An 18,361-nucleotide genomic window follows, 5' to 3' on the forward strand; every position below is an offset into this window, starting at 1 on the left:
ATGGAAGCTCCCAGCCTTCCCTTTTTTTCTTTTTCTTTTTATTCTGGGATTTATTTACCTTCTATAATTGAAACTTTGTTGCCTTTTGCAGAGGCTACAGCTGGCCGTGGGAAGCTTGGCTTCCTCCATCACTGGAGCAAATAAGCCTCCTGCTCGCTCCAGCTTCGTGGCTGCCGGCCACCATCTTGGTTGGGTTAATTTGCATATAGTCGCTCTGATTGGCTGGTGGGCATGGCTTAAGGTGTAGCAAAGGTACGGTCAATTTGCATGTTTGCCTTTTATTAGTGTAGATAATAACAACAGAAGGGTAATATGCTAATTAACTGGACATCCTTCTTGACAAAGCCAAGGCCTGAGGGAAGCCAGCCCAGGTCCTGGGTGCCTGCTGGCAGCCAGGGGAAGAAAGGCCTACTCTTGCATGAATTTTCATGCATTGGGCCTCTAGTATAGGATAAGGTTTTTGCAGATTATCAAGTTAAGATAAGGTCATTAGGGTGGACCCTAGTCCAATATGACTGTGTACTTATAAAATGGGGAAGTTTGGACACAGAGATAGACACACACAGGGAGAACGCCATATGAACACGAAGACAGAGATCTGGGGTGATGCACCTACAAGCCAAGAATCACCTAGGATTGCTAACAAACCACCGAAAGACAGGAGTGTGTTCTGGAACAGATTCTTAGCCCTCAGAAGGAATGAACCCCACTGACATCTTGCTCTAGAACTGAGACAATACATTTCTGTTTGATCTGTTTGTAAGTCACCCAGTGTGTGATACATTGTTATAGAAGCCCCAGGAGAATAATATATTCAGAAGTCAATTTGGACAGGAACAATGGCCCTTCACAGTTCCAAGACCCTCAGTTAATAGAGTTAGATCTCCTGACTGATTCAGCAGTATTTTTTCAGGGCCCATTTTGTATGAGTCACAAGGGGAAGCACTTTGGTGAAGTATAAAGATAAATAAGTTTTGGTTTCTGCACTTATTGGGCCTCTAACTCTGAGAGATATGATAGGTCCTAAAATAACCATAGTACAAGTGATATGTGCCCTAAACACATAGGCAGGTAGACAGTGTTAGAGGAATTCTAAAGAAGTCTTAAGGATCTTAATATAAGAGCCAAAATTATATTTGGATGGGCAGAACTAAAGATAGAAGGGACATTTCTATGGATATCTAATACTGTATGGTTCCTGTTTAATCAATTCAAGTAACACAGATAAACTGTAAATCCTTTATTGCCTGGCCTATTTAAAGCATTATACAGTCCCAGATAAAATTCTGTGTAATTTTTCCCCCTCCCAGTATACATAAAAAAATGTTTATGATCCTAAACATTTTAAAACAACCCAGAATGCAACTCTGTCTTACCATTGTTTACTATGGTCAAGTCAGTGTTATTAAGAATGGCATTATCAGCCCTAGCTGGTTTGGCTCAGTGGATAGAGTACTGGCCTGCAAACAGAAGAGTCCCGGGTTTGATTCCAGTCAAGGGAGCCTCAACTGCAGGCTCCTCTCTGGCCCGGGCCCTGGTTGGGCCATGTGCAGGAGGCAAACAATTGATGTGTTTCTCTCAAATCGATATTTCTGTCTTTCCCTCTCTCTTCCACTCTCTCTAAAAATCAATGGAAAAAAATATCTTCGGGTGAGTATTTTAAAAAGAATGCCTTTACCTAAGGTTTTGGAGTCAACTTTCAGACATTTTTGATGCAAGTTCTTGATCAGATTTATAATTAAAGCCCTCAAAAGTCACTAGAAGTTTCTTTTTAAGAAAACTTTTATTTATCTACTAATATATTTTAGCAGTTTTATATTTAGTGAGTTAGGGAAAGCTATCTAGCTGGTTTGCCGTACTGGGATTTGATTGTTTTAACATTGTTGTTGGTAGAATTTGTAGGGCAAATCAGCCTGCATTTTAGAAAGTGTATTGAGCATCTTTTATCAGGAGGCTCCCAGTTTAGTGTAGGGTCCAGAACTAGTTTCTCCAGAAAGTGCCACAGTGGCATGTAGATTATTTCAAGTTATAAACAATGAAAGCCCAACAAAGGGAAGAAGAGTTTTCTGTTTTGTTTTTACCCCCGCCCCTCCTTACCAGCCTAAGAAATTCAAATAGGACAAGCTGCTTTGGGAAGGGAGCCTTGGTGTATTGCCCTTAGCATGTATGAATTAAATGTGGCAGACAGGGAGGAACCAGCAAAGTCTGTTAGATTCCCATTGTTGTGTCCCATTGTTTTTAGGTAGCCAAATAAAAATTTGCCACTTGCCGAAACCGGTTTGGCTCAGTGGATAGAGCGTCAGCCTGTGGACTGAAGGGTCCCAGGTTCGATTCCGGTCAAGGGCATGTACCTGGGTTGCGGGCACATCCCCAGTAGGAGATGTGCAGGAGGCAGCTGATCGATGTTTCTCTCTCATCGATGTTTCTAGCTTTCTATCTCTCTCCCTTCCTCTCTGTAGAAAATCAATAAAATATATTTTTAAAAAAATTGCCACTTGTTTGCTCTTTCTCATCTATCTGTGAATCGCCTGGCTCCTTTTGAAATTCCAGACTCCTCCCTCCCAGAATGGCATGTAAGCCTCAACTATCAAATATGTCCTCAGGTCTCACAGTCTTATAGAACCGAGTCACCTGTTTCCTTCTGAAATTCCAAACTCCTCCTTCCCTCTCATTAGTCCAGAATGGCATGTAAGCCTCAACTATCCAATATGTCCTCAGGTCTCACAGTCTTATAGAACCCCCGTATGTACGTACATAATAAATTTGGTCATTTTCTTCTGTTAATCTGTCTCATGTCAATTTGATTATTAGTCCAGCCAGAAGAATTTAGGAGGGTAGAAGGAAAATTACTTTTCTGCCCCCACACTTCCATTTCCTCCTCCCCTCCATAAACAAGTCTTATGTAATGTAAATCAGGTATGTAATTCCTGTGGTATTCTTTATATTTGCCATTTGACACAGGTTATCTGGACTTGACAAAATATTTATGTAGCTAAATGGTTAGACTGAGAAGTTCTGGTTGAAGCTAAATCTCTAGCTTTCAGTTGCCCAAGCATAAACTTATTTTAAACATTTTCTCATTAAATAAAGGCTGTCAACATCCTGTCTTTGTTTCTCGGTGCATAGAACAACTAAATCTGTTAGCGTGCTGACCTTGTTAAGGCTCTTAAGGCTCGGAAAGTGACCACCCAGAAAGTCTGAGTCACACCACCAAAGGCTGGGACCTGGGGAGAGTTAAGAAAAAATCCTGAATAAAGTCTTTCTTAACATTTTAACAAATGTCAGAATAATTTTTTCTTTAACACCACTTAGAGATCATTGATATACATGAGCTTTCAAGTTTTTGCTGAGATTGGCTATGCTACAAAGTATTTTTCATAAAGCAATTTCAATCACTAAGAATTATAATTTATACATATAACTCAATAGGCACAAATGGAACTCATCAACTATTGAATAAATTTGTGGACATTTAGTCTTCAAACCTACAATGAGTATGCCTTAATGTTTTGCATTGGTTTTAATTATCATTTGATTAAATTAACATGGTATATTCAAAGCTGTCCAAATATTACTTAGAGTATTATTTTAACAAAATTACTCCACATAGTTTATGTAAAATTATAAGGGAACCCCAAGAATCTTTGCATATCAAATAGAAGAAATGTTATGTTTTCTTTATCAAAATCACTGCTAGGAAGTTGATTTTTTTTTTTTACAAGAACTATGGAAGAGAGATAAAATGCAAAACTTACATGTTGCTTCTTTTGTGTCACTTTTCCCAAGATCTATGTTGCCTGAGATTAAGAAGATGGAACAAAAACACCTTTTTAAATATGGTGATGTCTAGATGTAACTTGAGTTGAAATGAAATTAATTCCTTAAAGAATTAAAGAAATAAACTGAAGAGAAAGTCCACTTGTTCCCAAACTTTCCTATCTAATAAAGAGGGAATATGCTAATTGACCCTGACACGGTCACAAAGATGGCAGCACCCACAGCCAATAAGGAGGGAATATGTTAATTGACTGCCTGCCCTCAATGATGGCAGTGCCCACAGCCAATAAGGAGGGAATATGCTAATTGACTGGCACACTCTCAAAGATGGCAGCGCCCACAGCCACAAGATGGTGGCGCCCAGTCCCCTCAGCCCCCAGGTGGGCCCGGCCACTCCACGCATCTGCCTCCAGAGTCCCCCAGCCCCCTTAGCCCCCCAGCTGCCCAGCGCCACCCGAGGTGCAGGTAACTAGGGCCAGCCAAGGCTTGCACTGCTGGCAGTGGCAGCAGCATAGGTGTGATGGGGCGTCGCCTTCCCCTGATCACTGGGTCGCCTCCTGCCCCTGAGGGTTCCCGGACTGTGAGAGGGGGCAGGCCAGGCTGAGGGACCCCCCTCCAGTGCATGGATTTTCATGCACTGGGCCTCTAGTATAATTATAATAGAAGAATCCATGAATCATAGTAAATAGAATGGCCAATTTGTTTAGATGTTTGGTGTTAACATCTTTGCCTAATGCTGTGTCTTTTATGCAAAATATTCAAATTCTGAAAACACTCTTATCACTTATGGTATCCTGATCATTTTTGCACCTTGCTTTGTTCAAATACGTTCAAGTATGAAATTTAAAGTATAACCTGTATTCAAAGATTTACATATGTTGCATTTCTCAGTTCTTGTCTAAAATTCCTCCAGAACTCTCACACAATGCTTTCTAAGTGTCTGATGCACACATTCACATAGCCCCTTCCGCCACACTCAGTCCTTCATCTCAATAGTCCTTCTTCAAAGGACTGTCAGTTGCTTATCAGTAAAATAACTGAGTCATAAGTGACCATAGAAAAATATACAAAGTCATAATTTAGTTTCAAAAGTTACCAATCACAAACTTTTATGTATAAGAGGTACAAGTGTTCTTATGAAAGGCTTTCCTACTCCTGGAGCATATGTGGTTAACCAGGGGAGTCCTCCTAGCTGTGCAGAACCATTCTGATCCCTTTAAGTAACCACAGTCATTTACCAAGTATTTACAGAAAGCTGGTCTGGCTGGACAGCAATTGTACAATCTGATCTGGCACATGCACAGAAATTGCATATTACACATTATGGCACTAATTACCCAAATGAAACTCCAGGGGCACCTTGGGTAGATGCAGCACAGTGAATTAAGGAAGGAAATAATTAGTCACAATTGCAGAAACTGGCTAAACACAAAGTGAAAGAATGCATGCAACCCATTTCCTGCAGAGTACAGGGAGCCTTAGTAACAGAATATGCAAAAACACAACAGAAATGCCAAAGGTAAACAGGAATTCTTCAAATGAGTAAGAAAGGGACAAATCCCAATTTTACATTACAAAAATGACTTTATTTAAGTTATCTTCTGTTCCTACATCCTACATAGCCAAATAACATTAAGACATTTTACCATGAATTTACACGACGACAAATCAAATTTCAAGCATTTTCTTGACAGTCTTAGAGGTTTTGCCAGCATTCGACACAATGTGAACACATACAGACAGGGAGAGAAAACACGAGGCAGAGGGAAAACTGAGTGAGCACATTAAGGCGTTGGATTTCAAACTTAGTAAAATAGTCATTAAAGAGACAGAATCAGGTGGGAGGGGGAATGGTAATTAGCAGAAAGCAAATTTATGTCACATTAAAAACCATGCGTAATAACTGTTTTTAATATGGTCAAGAAATTAAGTTCAAATTTATATACCCCCTTTCAAGGTCTTCTAATTAAAAAAAATTTCCTTGGGGGTGGGAGGAGGTCCTTTTTCCTTCTACCCAAAATGAACCTAGGGATGTTACCTGTGTCAGTGACTGGCTTGGGAACATGAAATACGAGTGGATCCCTAATTTGAAATTGCATTAGAAGCATGTCACTGAAGCGTAAATCTGAAAAGCCAGTGGCAGGTCTGGCTGAGACTGTCCAGATTTCCTTACAATGTGTCTAAATAGATAAGGGAAGATGAGAAAAGCTTAGACATTCGAGACATCACCTTCACTAACAACTGTGTTGTTTTGCTAATTTAGGGTTAGTATGGAACCGGACCCTGAGTTATTGAGATCCTACCCAAATGTGAACTGTCTGAATAACATGATCACATTCAGTATTAATAGGAGAACGTGAATTGAATCTTAATTTAGCCTCTAAACAAAAATTGAAATTATATTGAAATTTATCTATTCATTACTAAGTACTACTGACAGTTTGCATACAGATGGATCATGAATGCCCACTGTTTAAGTAAATATGTCATTACTATTAATCAGGTATGAAATTAGAGAGTAAAATAAACTACTTAAAAATGAACTTTTCTTACAGTACAATGAGAAAAATAAATAATAGCAAAACTCCTCTTGGGGGAAACGGCAATAAGAGATGTGAAGATTTTGTCTTCTCTTCCTTAATATCAGAGATCATATTGCAGGAACTTACACTTTCCTCATCCCAAGTAACTCAAGGCCTTGAGAGACAGATAAGGAGTCACCTCTAAATGAACAAAATACTGACAGCAGGCATATTTCCCATACCGTTATGGAAAAGCAGGATAATGCCATGTAAACTGTTAGAACTCACTACGATTAGCTATTCGGGAATGTGTGGCAGGAAAAAGGGTGGGTGAACAATAAAAAATTGTAAATAACAGATTTTACTGTATCAAGAACCTTTATATTAAAAGTGCGGTTAAAAACAAATGAAATGAAAACCCAACACATAACTAGTTTTCTGAGGTGTGATCTTAAGCGAGTTCCATTGGGACATACTTAATACGCTCTGTTTCAACCAGCCCATCAGCCAGGCTATCTATACTTAACCATTAAAACAGACCAAAAAGAGTAGCTGTCATGGGCTTCAAGCACCCAAAGGAGTTAGAGTATATATGGTGCTTTTATATTTATACAAGCAGTTTCCCATGGATCCTATAGATAGAAGTTTTTTTTTTTTTTTAGCAAGAACACTTATAAAATATGGGAAAAGATTAGGTAAACATCCCTTTTATATGAAGTGGATCTATTAAAGGACTTTAGAAAAGTGAGATTAGTTACCTGAGTTTCTCTTTTAAAGGCTAAATACTTGAATGCTATTTTACTTAAGAATGTGAACAAAAATCTATAATATTAAAATGGGCGAGCGTTAGAAAATTTCGACTCAAGATAGAGTTTGAGAATTTTGAATTTATATAAAAGCTAATAGAAACATCTATGAATTTTCCTTTTTAGTGAAAACAGAAAGTCATGGAACTCTGCTGATTTATTGGATGTTATTTAAAACTTAGGTGAAGGGTCAGCCTGCGGACTCTTTAAGAAAGCAAATCGAGTTCTTTTGGAATTTTGAGCAAGTTGTTATAAGTGATAAAATAATTACTAGTGACTTACTTCAGTTATGAACCCATGTGAGATTATGAGTTAACACCAGATAAAGACTTTAGCATCAATATGATTTTGAACCTGAATAGATCCCTTTTGAAGAGTGATATAGAAAATAACCATAAATTTTATACAGAAAAATAGTGCACCCAGTGTTTTAACAGTAGCTCTTGAAGTTTACCTTTCAAGGGGGTTTTTTGTCATCCTCAGCTGTGGACAATCTTTCAGGTTTTTTGTTTGTTTAAAACAGGCCTATGTTTCTAAATATAGCACATTAATATGAGAGATTATGTGGATTATTTTGTGCAGCAGCACATTGTTCATAATCAGGATCCTAACAATATTCTGGAATTGAATACTTTACCCTACAAGAAAAATAACCATATTACTATTTTGAGCCTATTGTTTCAATTACAGGTAGAAATAAATCAGTTATATTAATCACCATTCCAACCCTTGGATATAGAGCAGAAATGTGAAGCACTTTGGTCTACAGGAGTAGATTATTAAGTAAATAAAAAGCATCTTTCCCCAATTCTTCACCCCATGCTGTACTGCAACATTAAACACATGACTGAGGCACCTGTATCTGCTGAGTAGTTCCTGTGGTTGTGTTCCATATGACTCAAAGTAGCACTGAGCAACGTCACCAGGATCAAGGGGCAAATTTTAAAGGCAGCATTTTGAAACCCCAAAGCATCTTCCTACTTTCTCTCATTGTTAAGCCACAAAACTTTCGTAGAGGAGACTAGGGCTTGGCAAATGGTCCAGGTGATTTGGTCAACAGAACAGAATTCCATGATCACTAGTACTGGTCCTGGATAGTGGGCACAAACAGTGTTTTCATTTTCTGTTCCAAACACTTTTACAGTTAGCGGAAAATTTTGCCCACAACCTAGAAAATGTTGGATTTTTAAGTACAAAGACATGAAAGCTCTACTGATCATCAGGCAAAATTGCTAAGTGATATCCACTTAGCGATTTCAGAAAAATGTAACAGAACCATTCTACATGATATACTTATTTTAAGCCAAAGAGAACATACAGGGTTCCTGTGCTTGAATCACTAGCGTCACAGCAAGGGCAGACTTGAGGGGAGTTGATTATATATATATAAATATGTGGATTATTTTGTGCAGCAGGCAGAATTTGAATAGATTCCACTGCCACACTGCCCAGAGGAACCAGTGGGCCTGACTGGCGCGTTCCAGCTCTTTAACAGAATGCTTTAGTAGTGAAATATTTTTCCATCTGATGTATCTACATATCAAGATATCAAAGATGATTAAATTACTCAAAAAACCAGGCTTCTAATTCTATGATTTTTAAATTTAATTACCTGTTTTAATGAAAATAAATCTAGCTTCTCTAAGGTTGCTCACCAGTACTACTTAGCTATATTGAGATTAATGGGAGGAGCCTCTGTATTTAGCTTTTAAATATTTTTAAATGTTGGTAAAAAATGGAAATTGATTAAATTATAAATGACGAATTCAAGCATGCCAACTATGAGAAATTATTGTCTTCACTCACTTTAAAAAAATCTTTGCCTAAGGATAACTTTAGCTGTCAGGTATATGAAATAACATAATCTAGGAATCTCTTGGAGGTGTGTGTGGGGGGTGGAATTTAAAGATAATAGTTTGTGTCAATGCACTTATGTGAATTTAAACTCCGGAAAAGAGTGTTTTATAGAATGAAGGACTTGGTCAATGGAGAAGGCAGCTGGTATTAAAATAACTAGCATAGGTTCCTTGGTATACACACAATGACAGAAAGAGCAAGGAACTGTACAGGTGTAAACAAGCTAACAATGACCTTGGCAAAATATCTTCATCTATTTAAAAAAACACCCAGAAGCATGCAACTTAAAATGCTTTCCCTTTCACATGAGTTAACTGAAAAACAACGACAACAACATCAACAAAAACAAAACAAAAAACAGATGGAACCATCAGTTTCTGTTAGTAAAAAAACAATAATAGGTACATTAGGTTCCAAGACAAATAAAACTTTAAAATATTAATATTGAAAAAATACAATTAAATTTTTATTAAAAAATACATACTCCTGACTTGATCTTTGTGTACATTTTGTTTTGTGTGAAAAGAAAAACTGGAAAGGCATTAACACTACCTAATTATTTATACTGTATTTGGTAGAAGCATGTTTCAGTCAAACTTTAAACAAAAATAAGTTATTCTGTTTTCATTTGCTCCCGGACATCAGAAGGCAGAGTGTCAAACAGGGCATCTTCCACCACTAAACCAGCTCTCTTCAGAGCTCGACAGTCCCCTAGTTCGGGAGGAAGGGTTTCAAAGTGATTGCCTTTAAGATCTAAGTAGGAAAGGAACTGTAAATTTCCAATTTTTGGTGAAAGTACTGACAGGCTGTTTTTCCCAATCTTCAGAGTTTTAAGTTTCTTGCAGAAGTAGAGTTCGTCTGGAAGGTTCTCCACTTTGTTACAAGTGATGGAAAAATACTGTAAACTTTGTAGAACTCCGACTTCAGGGGGGATAAAACGAATGTCATTGTAGGACAAGTCCAAATATCGGATTTTGTTGCATAGGAAGAGGTGGGAAGGCAGCACCTCTATTTTGTTGTGACTGAAAGACAGACGCTCCAGGCTGGTGAGTTTCTTTATATGCTCTGGGATATAGGCGATGCTGTTATGCCACAGTTTTAACACTGTCAGCTTCCTCAGGTGCTGGAAGCTAACGATCTCTTCTATAGATTTCAGATTATTCTCCTTGAGGTCCAATTCCTGGAGGCTGAGCAGGCTGAACACGGCGTGAGGAATGCGCTCCAGGTCACAGTGCACCAGCTCCAGCTCGGTCAGGTTGGTCATCTTCTTTAAATTGTTGAGCATCACCAGCTTGGTGCCATCGTTATGTATGCACATCTTCTGGAGATGGCTGGACACATCAACCACTGCCTGAGGGATCTTGGAAAGGTTGCTTTTGATAGAGAGGATTTTAAGGCTTTTGAGGTCCCTCAGAGACTCCAGGGCAACGTTTTTGGAAATATCGTGACTTAGAGAGCCAACCAGGTAGAGCTCTTCCAGATTCCGGAGTCCATACATCCAGGGGGGCAGCTCCCTCATGTCATCAAACTTGACGCTCAGGACCTTGAGGTTTTCCTTCAGGAAGGAGAGCGCCGCGCTGTGGATTTTGACCGAGCACTGGTGGAGGGAGAGCTCTTGGAGATTGTCTAGCTGCGCGACGGTGGCTGGTATCATCACGTTCTTAATGATCTCAAGCTTTAGCGACTGCAACTCTGTAATTTCAAAAACAGTGTCTGGGAGGCCAGAGAGCATGATGAGAGGCAATTCCAGGCGGTTGTGGGCATTCGTCTGTAGCTTCTGCCTCAGCTTGTCGGGAGTCCACTCATTATTTAAGTTCAGCTGCTTTAATTTGTTTTCACTCACTTCAGACAGGAACACTGCAAATCGCTTGGAATACAGAGGGTCATACTGATCTATCATATGAAGCATAAAAGCAAAGTCATTTTTCACGTCTGGAATATCATCGATTCCAGTCTCCTGCCGGACATACTCAAAAGAGTATTCCTTCAGAGAGCGGTAGAACAGCCAGTATAAGGTGTAAAGGCACGTCAGCCCGTAGATGCTTACGAAGCACAGGTAGCAAAAGGAGAGTTTTGAGAACAAGTGTGCCATGGTGTGATTGCAAGAAAAGTTCTTATACCCAGTCATGTCCTGGATGTCAACATTACAGTCCACTGTAAACTGGACCTTGGAAACCAGGGCGCTGTTGTATGCAATGATGATTAGGAATTTTATAACCTTAAGTACAGTCTGGCGAACATACATAGCATAGAGTATATCACCTTCTTCTACATGCAGCCTGAACTTCTTCACCTTCTCAAATAAGGCCTTCGCTTGCTCCCCTTCCTTCTTATCCAGAGCCCCTGCAGTGGATTTGTCAACCACAAACTTCTCAGGAATTGACTTTAATGACTGAGAGTTGACCAGGGTGCCTTCTGGACCAGACTGGGTGGTGTTGGACCTGCTCATGTTGTTCTTCCTGTTGTCCTTCTCTTCTGAGTCCTCCCCGGACACTTCCGATAAAGCCCGTGTGGTCCAGGGAGAGTCAAAACACTTCCCCAGGATGGAGATGAAATGTTCTATTTTGGAGCTGGAACCAGGGAACTTGAACCAAAAGTTGCTGCACAGCATGAAGATCAGGGTGTGGATGAGGACAAGGTAAGGGAAGTACTTGGCATACCAGTGGAGGGCTCGCTCATAGCACATCTGGTTTATAAAGCTGTACTGCTGAAGGTCCAGATCTGTCTTCAGGCCTTTCATTTCCACAGTGACCGGGTTAGTCGAAGATGGGTTAGGTGGAGGCAGTGGGGTGGTTCCGGCAACTGCTTGAGAGACATTCAGAACGGAAGAGTGGTTCTCAGACGGCTGAACTCTTTTCGGAAGGCAAATGATCTTGTCTTGCATGACCTGAAACACAGAAATAATATTTTCAAATTATATTATTCAAAGAGCTTTCATAATGTTATTAGTGCAAAGAAAGCAGCAATAACATCCAATAAATGTCCATTTCCTTTGTCTGGAGAATACAATGTTCAATTCCTGCACAATGTTTTATTCTTAACCCGCATGTTGGAAAAATGAAAATTTATGACTTTGTTAATCACGTCTAAGTTATGACATAAAACACGGCAGTTTTGTTGACACAGAAAGATTCATAACAAAATAAATCTTTAAATAACTGTCATGTATTTTTAAAATGTTGCATTTTCTCTCTCTCGCTGGGGCCTGGGAGAACCAGTCATTGGTCTGGGAAGTACATCCCTTTATCAGCCTCAGTCTTGAGCTGGATGGCTCCCAAGATTTAGATTCACTTGTGTATGAGAAGTGAAAGGATTGAAAGGAGAAAATATGGAAGAAATGCCTGTCTTTACAATTTCCTCTTCTCCTTCTAACCATACCCTGGACGACATGCACAGATGAAAGTGAATGGTTTTAATAGGATGGGAATTTCCCAAGCTTTTATAAAAACCGTATCTTCAGAGAGAGGGGAAAGAATACACAGGTGTTCAAGAGTGAAACAAGTATGTTTAATCTTGCTCGCTTTTCAAAGTATTACATTGAGAACCTCCCTCCCTCTATAAATACTGCAATTTGTTGAAAAAAAATATTAAGGCAGCATAAGAATGTCTAGCAGTCTCATACGATTGCAATTTGGGTAAGAGAGAATGTATCCTTTGAGCCATTGAGAACCTCCCTCCCTCTATAAATACGGCAATTTGTTGAAAAAAAAAATATTAAGCCAGCATAAGAATGTCTAGCAGTCAAAAAAAAAAAAAAAAAAGAATGTCTAGCAGTCTCATAAGACTGCAATTTGGGTAAGAGAGAATGTATCCTTTGAGAAGATTAGGTAGTATGAGGCAGAATACAGCTTGAATCGATCTGGAGGAGTCACCCCCAGAGAGAAACACACGGAACTGGGACTCAGTGAACAATAACCAAACAGTTCAGAGGAGTAATAACCAAGGAATTGACAGCAATAATATGTGGCATTAACAATGCAGGGAAAGTCTCCTTGTACCCTAAAATATCCAATGACTAGAAATCCATAGAGTTCAGGAATTCTGCAACAGCAAATGTTTAGTAATTTTGGCAACAGCTAAGTCCTTTATATTGACTAGAGAAGTAGAAACTGAATCCACTGCAAATCGGACTGCTAAGGCCACAAACTGGTGACATGGGAGATACTTGTGGAATTAATAATGCAGGGAAAGTCTCCTTGTACCTTAAAATATCAAATGACTAGAAATCCATAGTGTTCAGTAATTCTGCAACAGCAAATGTTTAGTAATTTGGCAACAGCTAAGTCTGTTATATTGACTAGAGAAGTAGAAACTGAATCCACTGCAAATCGGACTGCTAAGGCCACAAACTGGTGACATGGGAGATACAGCCCACCAGACAGAATTACAAGGTCTGACAATGAGGTGGCGCATCCAACAGAGTAGAGTGCCTGGTACATAGAAGACCACCAGCATACATTTGCTGAGAAAGTGAATGAACCCAGAACTGACACTAGTCCTTCCAATTCAGAGTTGCCATAGGTCTGTGTGTGGACCACATCTCTTCTAGAAATGAAGATAAGGATGGTTATTATAGTAATGCAGCAGCAAGCTTATGTTATATTTAACATGCAACTGACTTATTTTAAAAGGTCATGGGTATTAATTCTTTTAATTGTCACCTGAACCTGATGAGGCAGGCACTCCTATTATTCCCATTTCACAGATGAGGAGACCAAAACACAGACAGGTTACGTCACTTGCTCATGTCATCTAGCCCAGCCCACCAGGACCCAGAGTCAACATTCTTATTTTATTTTACTGAATTTCTAGGATTAAACCAAAAGGATCCCAACCTGATAGTAATTTAAAAATTACCTTATATGAGTTATTCCTGTTTTGGGGGAAAAAGCTTAAATGTTCCCATATCCTAAGCAGATAACAATGTAAAAAGAGAGGTTAGAGGAAGGGGAGGGGGGCAAGTTTCACCACAGGGTTTATAAAAGCTCTGTCCTAGAATGTAAACCAGGGGCCCAACACTTAAATAAATCAAAAGAAGAATAACAAACGTAATTGCATTCAGAGGATTCAGTGGCTTCTGAGGTGTGAGAACTGAACAGTGGTCTTCATAGAATATTATCACTTACCCATGCTAGAGAAAAAATGTTGAGTATGCCCATTCAGTATACCTATGTTTATTCATAAGTATATCCATAAAGTACTGCCAATCTCTATGTCAAATATTAGAAAAGCTTAGTTCTTTTCCCTTTAAGGTAAATATAAGTAAAACTTTTATTTTTATCTAATATCTAAGTGGAGCGTCCTTCATTTACCTTGGGGTCAAGCACTATACCGTGGAATCCCAGGAACAGAAAACAGTAGGAGAAAGCCTAAACAGATGCCAGACTACCTTGGAGGAATATAAAAGAGAACGAGTAAGAAAGTCAGTGTTTGTGTTATGTTCTGAATGTTTTCCTATTCGTGGTCTCAGAAGGACTTCAACAGTCTGTGGAGGAGGCAGAAGGCGGGGGTCTGAGACCAGCAGGGAAAAGGGATTGCTTACCTGAGCACCTTCTCCAAGAGTGACACCTTCGCGCTAACATGCTAATATGACATCGCTAGTGGTGTGATGAAAACCGGTGTGAAAGCAGAGACACCTTTGTGCTAACATGCTAATATGACATCTCTAGTGGTGTGATGAAAACCGGTGTGAAAGCAGTTAGAAGGTAAAAAGGCAGGCACCTTCCTAAGGTGCTAAATCCCTGCCAAGCAACCAGGTAGCCCCATTTCTGTCCCCCTGCCCAGCCCTTTCCCAGGCTTGCTCCTAATGATGGAAGATGATAGACCTCTGCACCGGGGTTGGGTAGGTTTCAGGTTATGCACTGCACCAGGGTGCCCCGCTAAGGGGCACCTCACTTGGCTATGGCCACACAGTAGGGGGTCCTTTTATTTATTCTGAACAAAGGCACCTGATCAGTGCCTCTGCCAATGCTAGGGAGGCAGGACATATTCTCCCCATTCTACAGAAGAAATCGACCAAGGTAACATACTTGCCCAAGTTCACATAGCTAGAAAATGATAAAGCAGGAATTTGAACCCATCTTTTCCACAACCTACTGTCCTCCCACCACTCCACACAGTCTCACCAACTCACCAAGCTTCTGCTAGGATGCCTTTATAGAGAATGGCCCAGGGTAGGAGGGTTATTAATACATAGACAGTCTCCAGAAACTCCTTTCAGCCTTTGGCATCTATTTCTCTTTTAATCTTCACAAAGATATAAATTTTAAAATGTATATGGTTAAATCCCAGAAAGGTAAAGACAGTGGTATTTTCCAGAAGCCATTAAATTCTGAGAACTAAGCACAGAGTAGAAAAAATACTAGACTTGAGTCACAAAGAACAATAACTGCTTGTGCTGCTAAGAGAACACATGCTAAGAAGACTCCAGCAGAGACACAGCTCAGAGTAGAGTTCGCAAGGAAGGCGATGGCAAGCTGTCTAAACCAAAACTATGAAAAGGAACAAGGCAGTTTATGGAGCTCACCAGTAAAGAGTGTGGAGATTTAAACAATAAAATAATTTAAAAAGAGAGGAAGTTTTCCAGTTATCCTCCATGTTTAATGCAAACTGTATTTCTGAACACTACAACTTGGAGAAGAACTGGGAGAAGGATCAGTATTTTCAAAAGTAAAGAGAAGGAAGATAAAAGAATAAGTCAGACAGGATTCTTAAAAAAAAGAAAAAAAGGACCAGCTGGTGTGGCTCAGTAGTTGAGCGTCAACCCATGAAGTAGGAGATCAAGATTGGATTCCTAGTCGGGGCACATGCCTGGGTTGCAGGCTCAATCTCCAGCGGGGGGAGGGGGAGTGCATGCAGGAGGCAGCTGATCAATGTTTCTCTCTCATTGATGTTTTGCCTTCTCTCCCTCTCCTTTCCTCTCTCTCTAAAAAAATCAATTAAAAATATTTTTTTTAAAAAAGAGGACCTTTGGTTTTTAGCAGCTTCCATCTCACCTGTGTGGACAGAATCCCTGCTGATCTTCATAGCCAGATGTTATGTGGGCTCCTCTTCTTGGCACTGCTGCCTACGCTGGGCAGCCTGGTATAGGTGTCTGAACTGGGATTGAGACCCCTTGCTCCTTGGGGAGGAGGGGGGAGAACCTCTGTAGCTGGGATAACCCTCCAGATTCTCAACCGCCACATGGGGCATGGGGCCAGCCAGTTTAACATCTCTGCCCCTCCTACCAGTCTTAATGTGGCTTCTTCTTTATATCCTTAGTTATAGGACTTCTGTTCATCTAGTCTTTGCATGGCCATCCAGATTGACAGTCCTATAATTTAGTTGTAATGTTGATGTGGTGAAAAGAGGAGGGGAAGGCAGCTTCCTCTGACTCCTCCATCTTGGATCAAACCTCAGTGTCTCTTTTGTTCAAAGTCATTTCGTTATAACATTGATGAGATACTATAGACACTTAACTCTCACTTATGTCCATTAGCGTATGGTAAAATTGGTTTCATATATGTCATTTCACTTGAAGTCATAGAACCCATGGGCCACATTATGCGAGAACTTACTGTACTTGATTTCTTTTTACCTTTATCCAGTAATTTAAGGATTAGATTGTAAAACAAGTCCTAAAGAAAGGCTTCAAGCCGAAACCGGTTTGGCTCAGTGGATAGAGCGTCGGCCTGCGGACTGAAGGGTCCCAGGTTCGATTTCGGTCAAGGGCATGTGCATGGGTTGCGGGCACATCCCCAGTGGGGGATGTGCAGGAGGCGGCTGATCGATGTTTCTCTCTCATCGATGTTTCTGACTCTCTATCTCTCTCCCTTCCTTTCTGTAAAAAATCAATAAAATATATTAAAAAAAAAAAAAAGAAAGGCTTCAAAACAAATTTTGAAGGAATAGTTGTAGGGTTCCAGACTGCTGATGCAGGACCAACACAATGCTAGGGGAAGAAGTGGGAGAAAGCCCCACCCCAATCCCATTCTCTAGAACACTGAGGCTCAGACCATCACCAGCTCTCACACACATCACAACCTGGAGGAATGCCACCAGTATCTCCTCGGGGCAACCTTGAGGAGGAAAGAAAGCTGGAGACTGGAGCTACATGGAGTGTTTGTGTAGTGGGAGGGAGAGAAGGGGGAAAGGATATTGGGGAGAGAAAGATAGTAAAAAAGCAAACTGAACAAAAGAATCTGATCCAAAATATCGGAAGGTGAGGAAGTGGATATGAAAATATTCTTCAAGAAAATTATCTATGTTAAAGGAAATACCTAAGTTAGTTTGGGAATGAGGAAAGGAACACATAAAAGAAGGTGAATCACTGAGAGGAAAGATCATGAGAAGCCAAGGCAACAAAGATGGCTAAACTATCTTCTGGACAAACAGGCTTGGAGGTAGAAGGCGAGTTAGCAGAGCAGAAAGGGGTTAGAATCGAAAAAAACAGGTCAAGCAACGTGGTAGGAGGCTGAAGTATACACTCATTATTTCTATTTTGGGATGTAAATACCTTTTGATATTCCCCAAACTTTTGGCAAAATCCGCTACACACACACACACACACACACACACACACACACACACACACACACACCTATCACTACACTTTTTATGAATGGATTTTCTAGACATCACAGCAAAAATCGAGTAAATTTCATGCTTGATTCAAACTATACAGACAGGAAGAGTTTGCCTGCGAGGGTAAAAATCTACAATCTAAGCTGTTCCCATGGAAGCAGGAACTTAGACCATGAGAACCTGATCCTTGCAGGAATCTGTCAGTGCCGGGAGCCGGTCCATCCTTGCTGTTTCAAGGGACCTGGCATATATGGAATACTGTTCTTAATATGTTTCCTCACCTTCTTGGCACTGTGTTTTAACCAAGGTCACCTCTCCGAGAAAGGTTGTTTCCCCAGGTAGGGATTTTCCCCTGAAGTTAGGGAGGGAATAAAACCTCTTAACTAAGTGCCAGGCTGGTAATTAATCACTTTAACTATGAACAATCATGCTTAAGCTACATAATCTTTACTCTCTGGAATGGAGATAAGAAACGCCCTAACCTTTGGAATAGAGATTGATAGGATTGGAATCAACTGGTATAAATACAGATGTAACAAGACAACAGGAGACAGAACTTAGGAGATAGAACTTAGAAGACAGAAACTAGCCACAGAACCTAGAGACAGAACCTGGCTACAGAACCTGGATAGAACATGGCAAGAGAACCTGACTAGAACCTGGTGACTGAACCTGGCAAGAGAACCTGGACACAGACCCTGGCTGGAGATCCTAACCAGAACTTGGCTGGAGATTGTGGCTAGAGATCCTGGCAAGGCTGCTGATCAACTGAACGCTGTCTCTGTGTCATTCCTTCTTCGCCGACTCCATCCACACCTTTGGGGACCCCTGGACCCG

The 18,361-nt window shown here is 40.3% G+C and overlaps 2 protein-coding genes across 2 annotated transcripts in view; both read right to left on the minus strand.

The window, feature by feature from the left end:
* Positions 1 to 3,472, minus strand: part of LOC102764194 (calcium and integrin-binding family member 2-like) — a gene marked incomplete at its 3' end in the record, with an annotated part of 9,332 nt that extends 5,860 nt beyond the window's left edge. The window contains 2 exon segments of the mRNA XM_015569716.1: positions 1,568 to 1,577; positions 3,451 to 3,472. Coding sequence (XP_015425202.1) covers positions 1,568 to 1,577; positions 3,451 to 3,472 — 32 coding nt within the window.
* Positions 3,473 to 5,341: 1,869 nt separating this feature from the next.
* LRRC8C (leucine-rich repeat containing 8 family member C) overlaps positions 5,342 to 18,361 on the minus strand; it is a 58,055-nt gene continuing 45,035 nt past the window's right edge. The window contains exon 3 of the mRNA XM_006772594.2: positions 5,342 to 11,849. Within this exon, the coding sequence (XP_006772657.1) occupies positions 9,576 to 11,849 (2,274 nt within the window). The 3' untranslated portion in view covers positions 5,342 to 9,575. The remainder of the gene's footprint in view (positions 11,850 to 18,361) is intronic.

The sequence above is a fragment of the Myotis davidii genome, unplaced genomic scaffold (genome assembly GCF_000327345.1).
Source record: "Myotis davidii unplaced genomic scaffold, ASM32734v1 scaffold1146, whole genome shotgun sequence".
NCBI lineage: Eukaryota > Metazoa > Chordata > Mammalia > Chiroptera > Vespertilionidae > Myotis > Myotis davidii.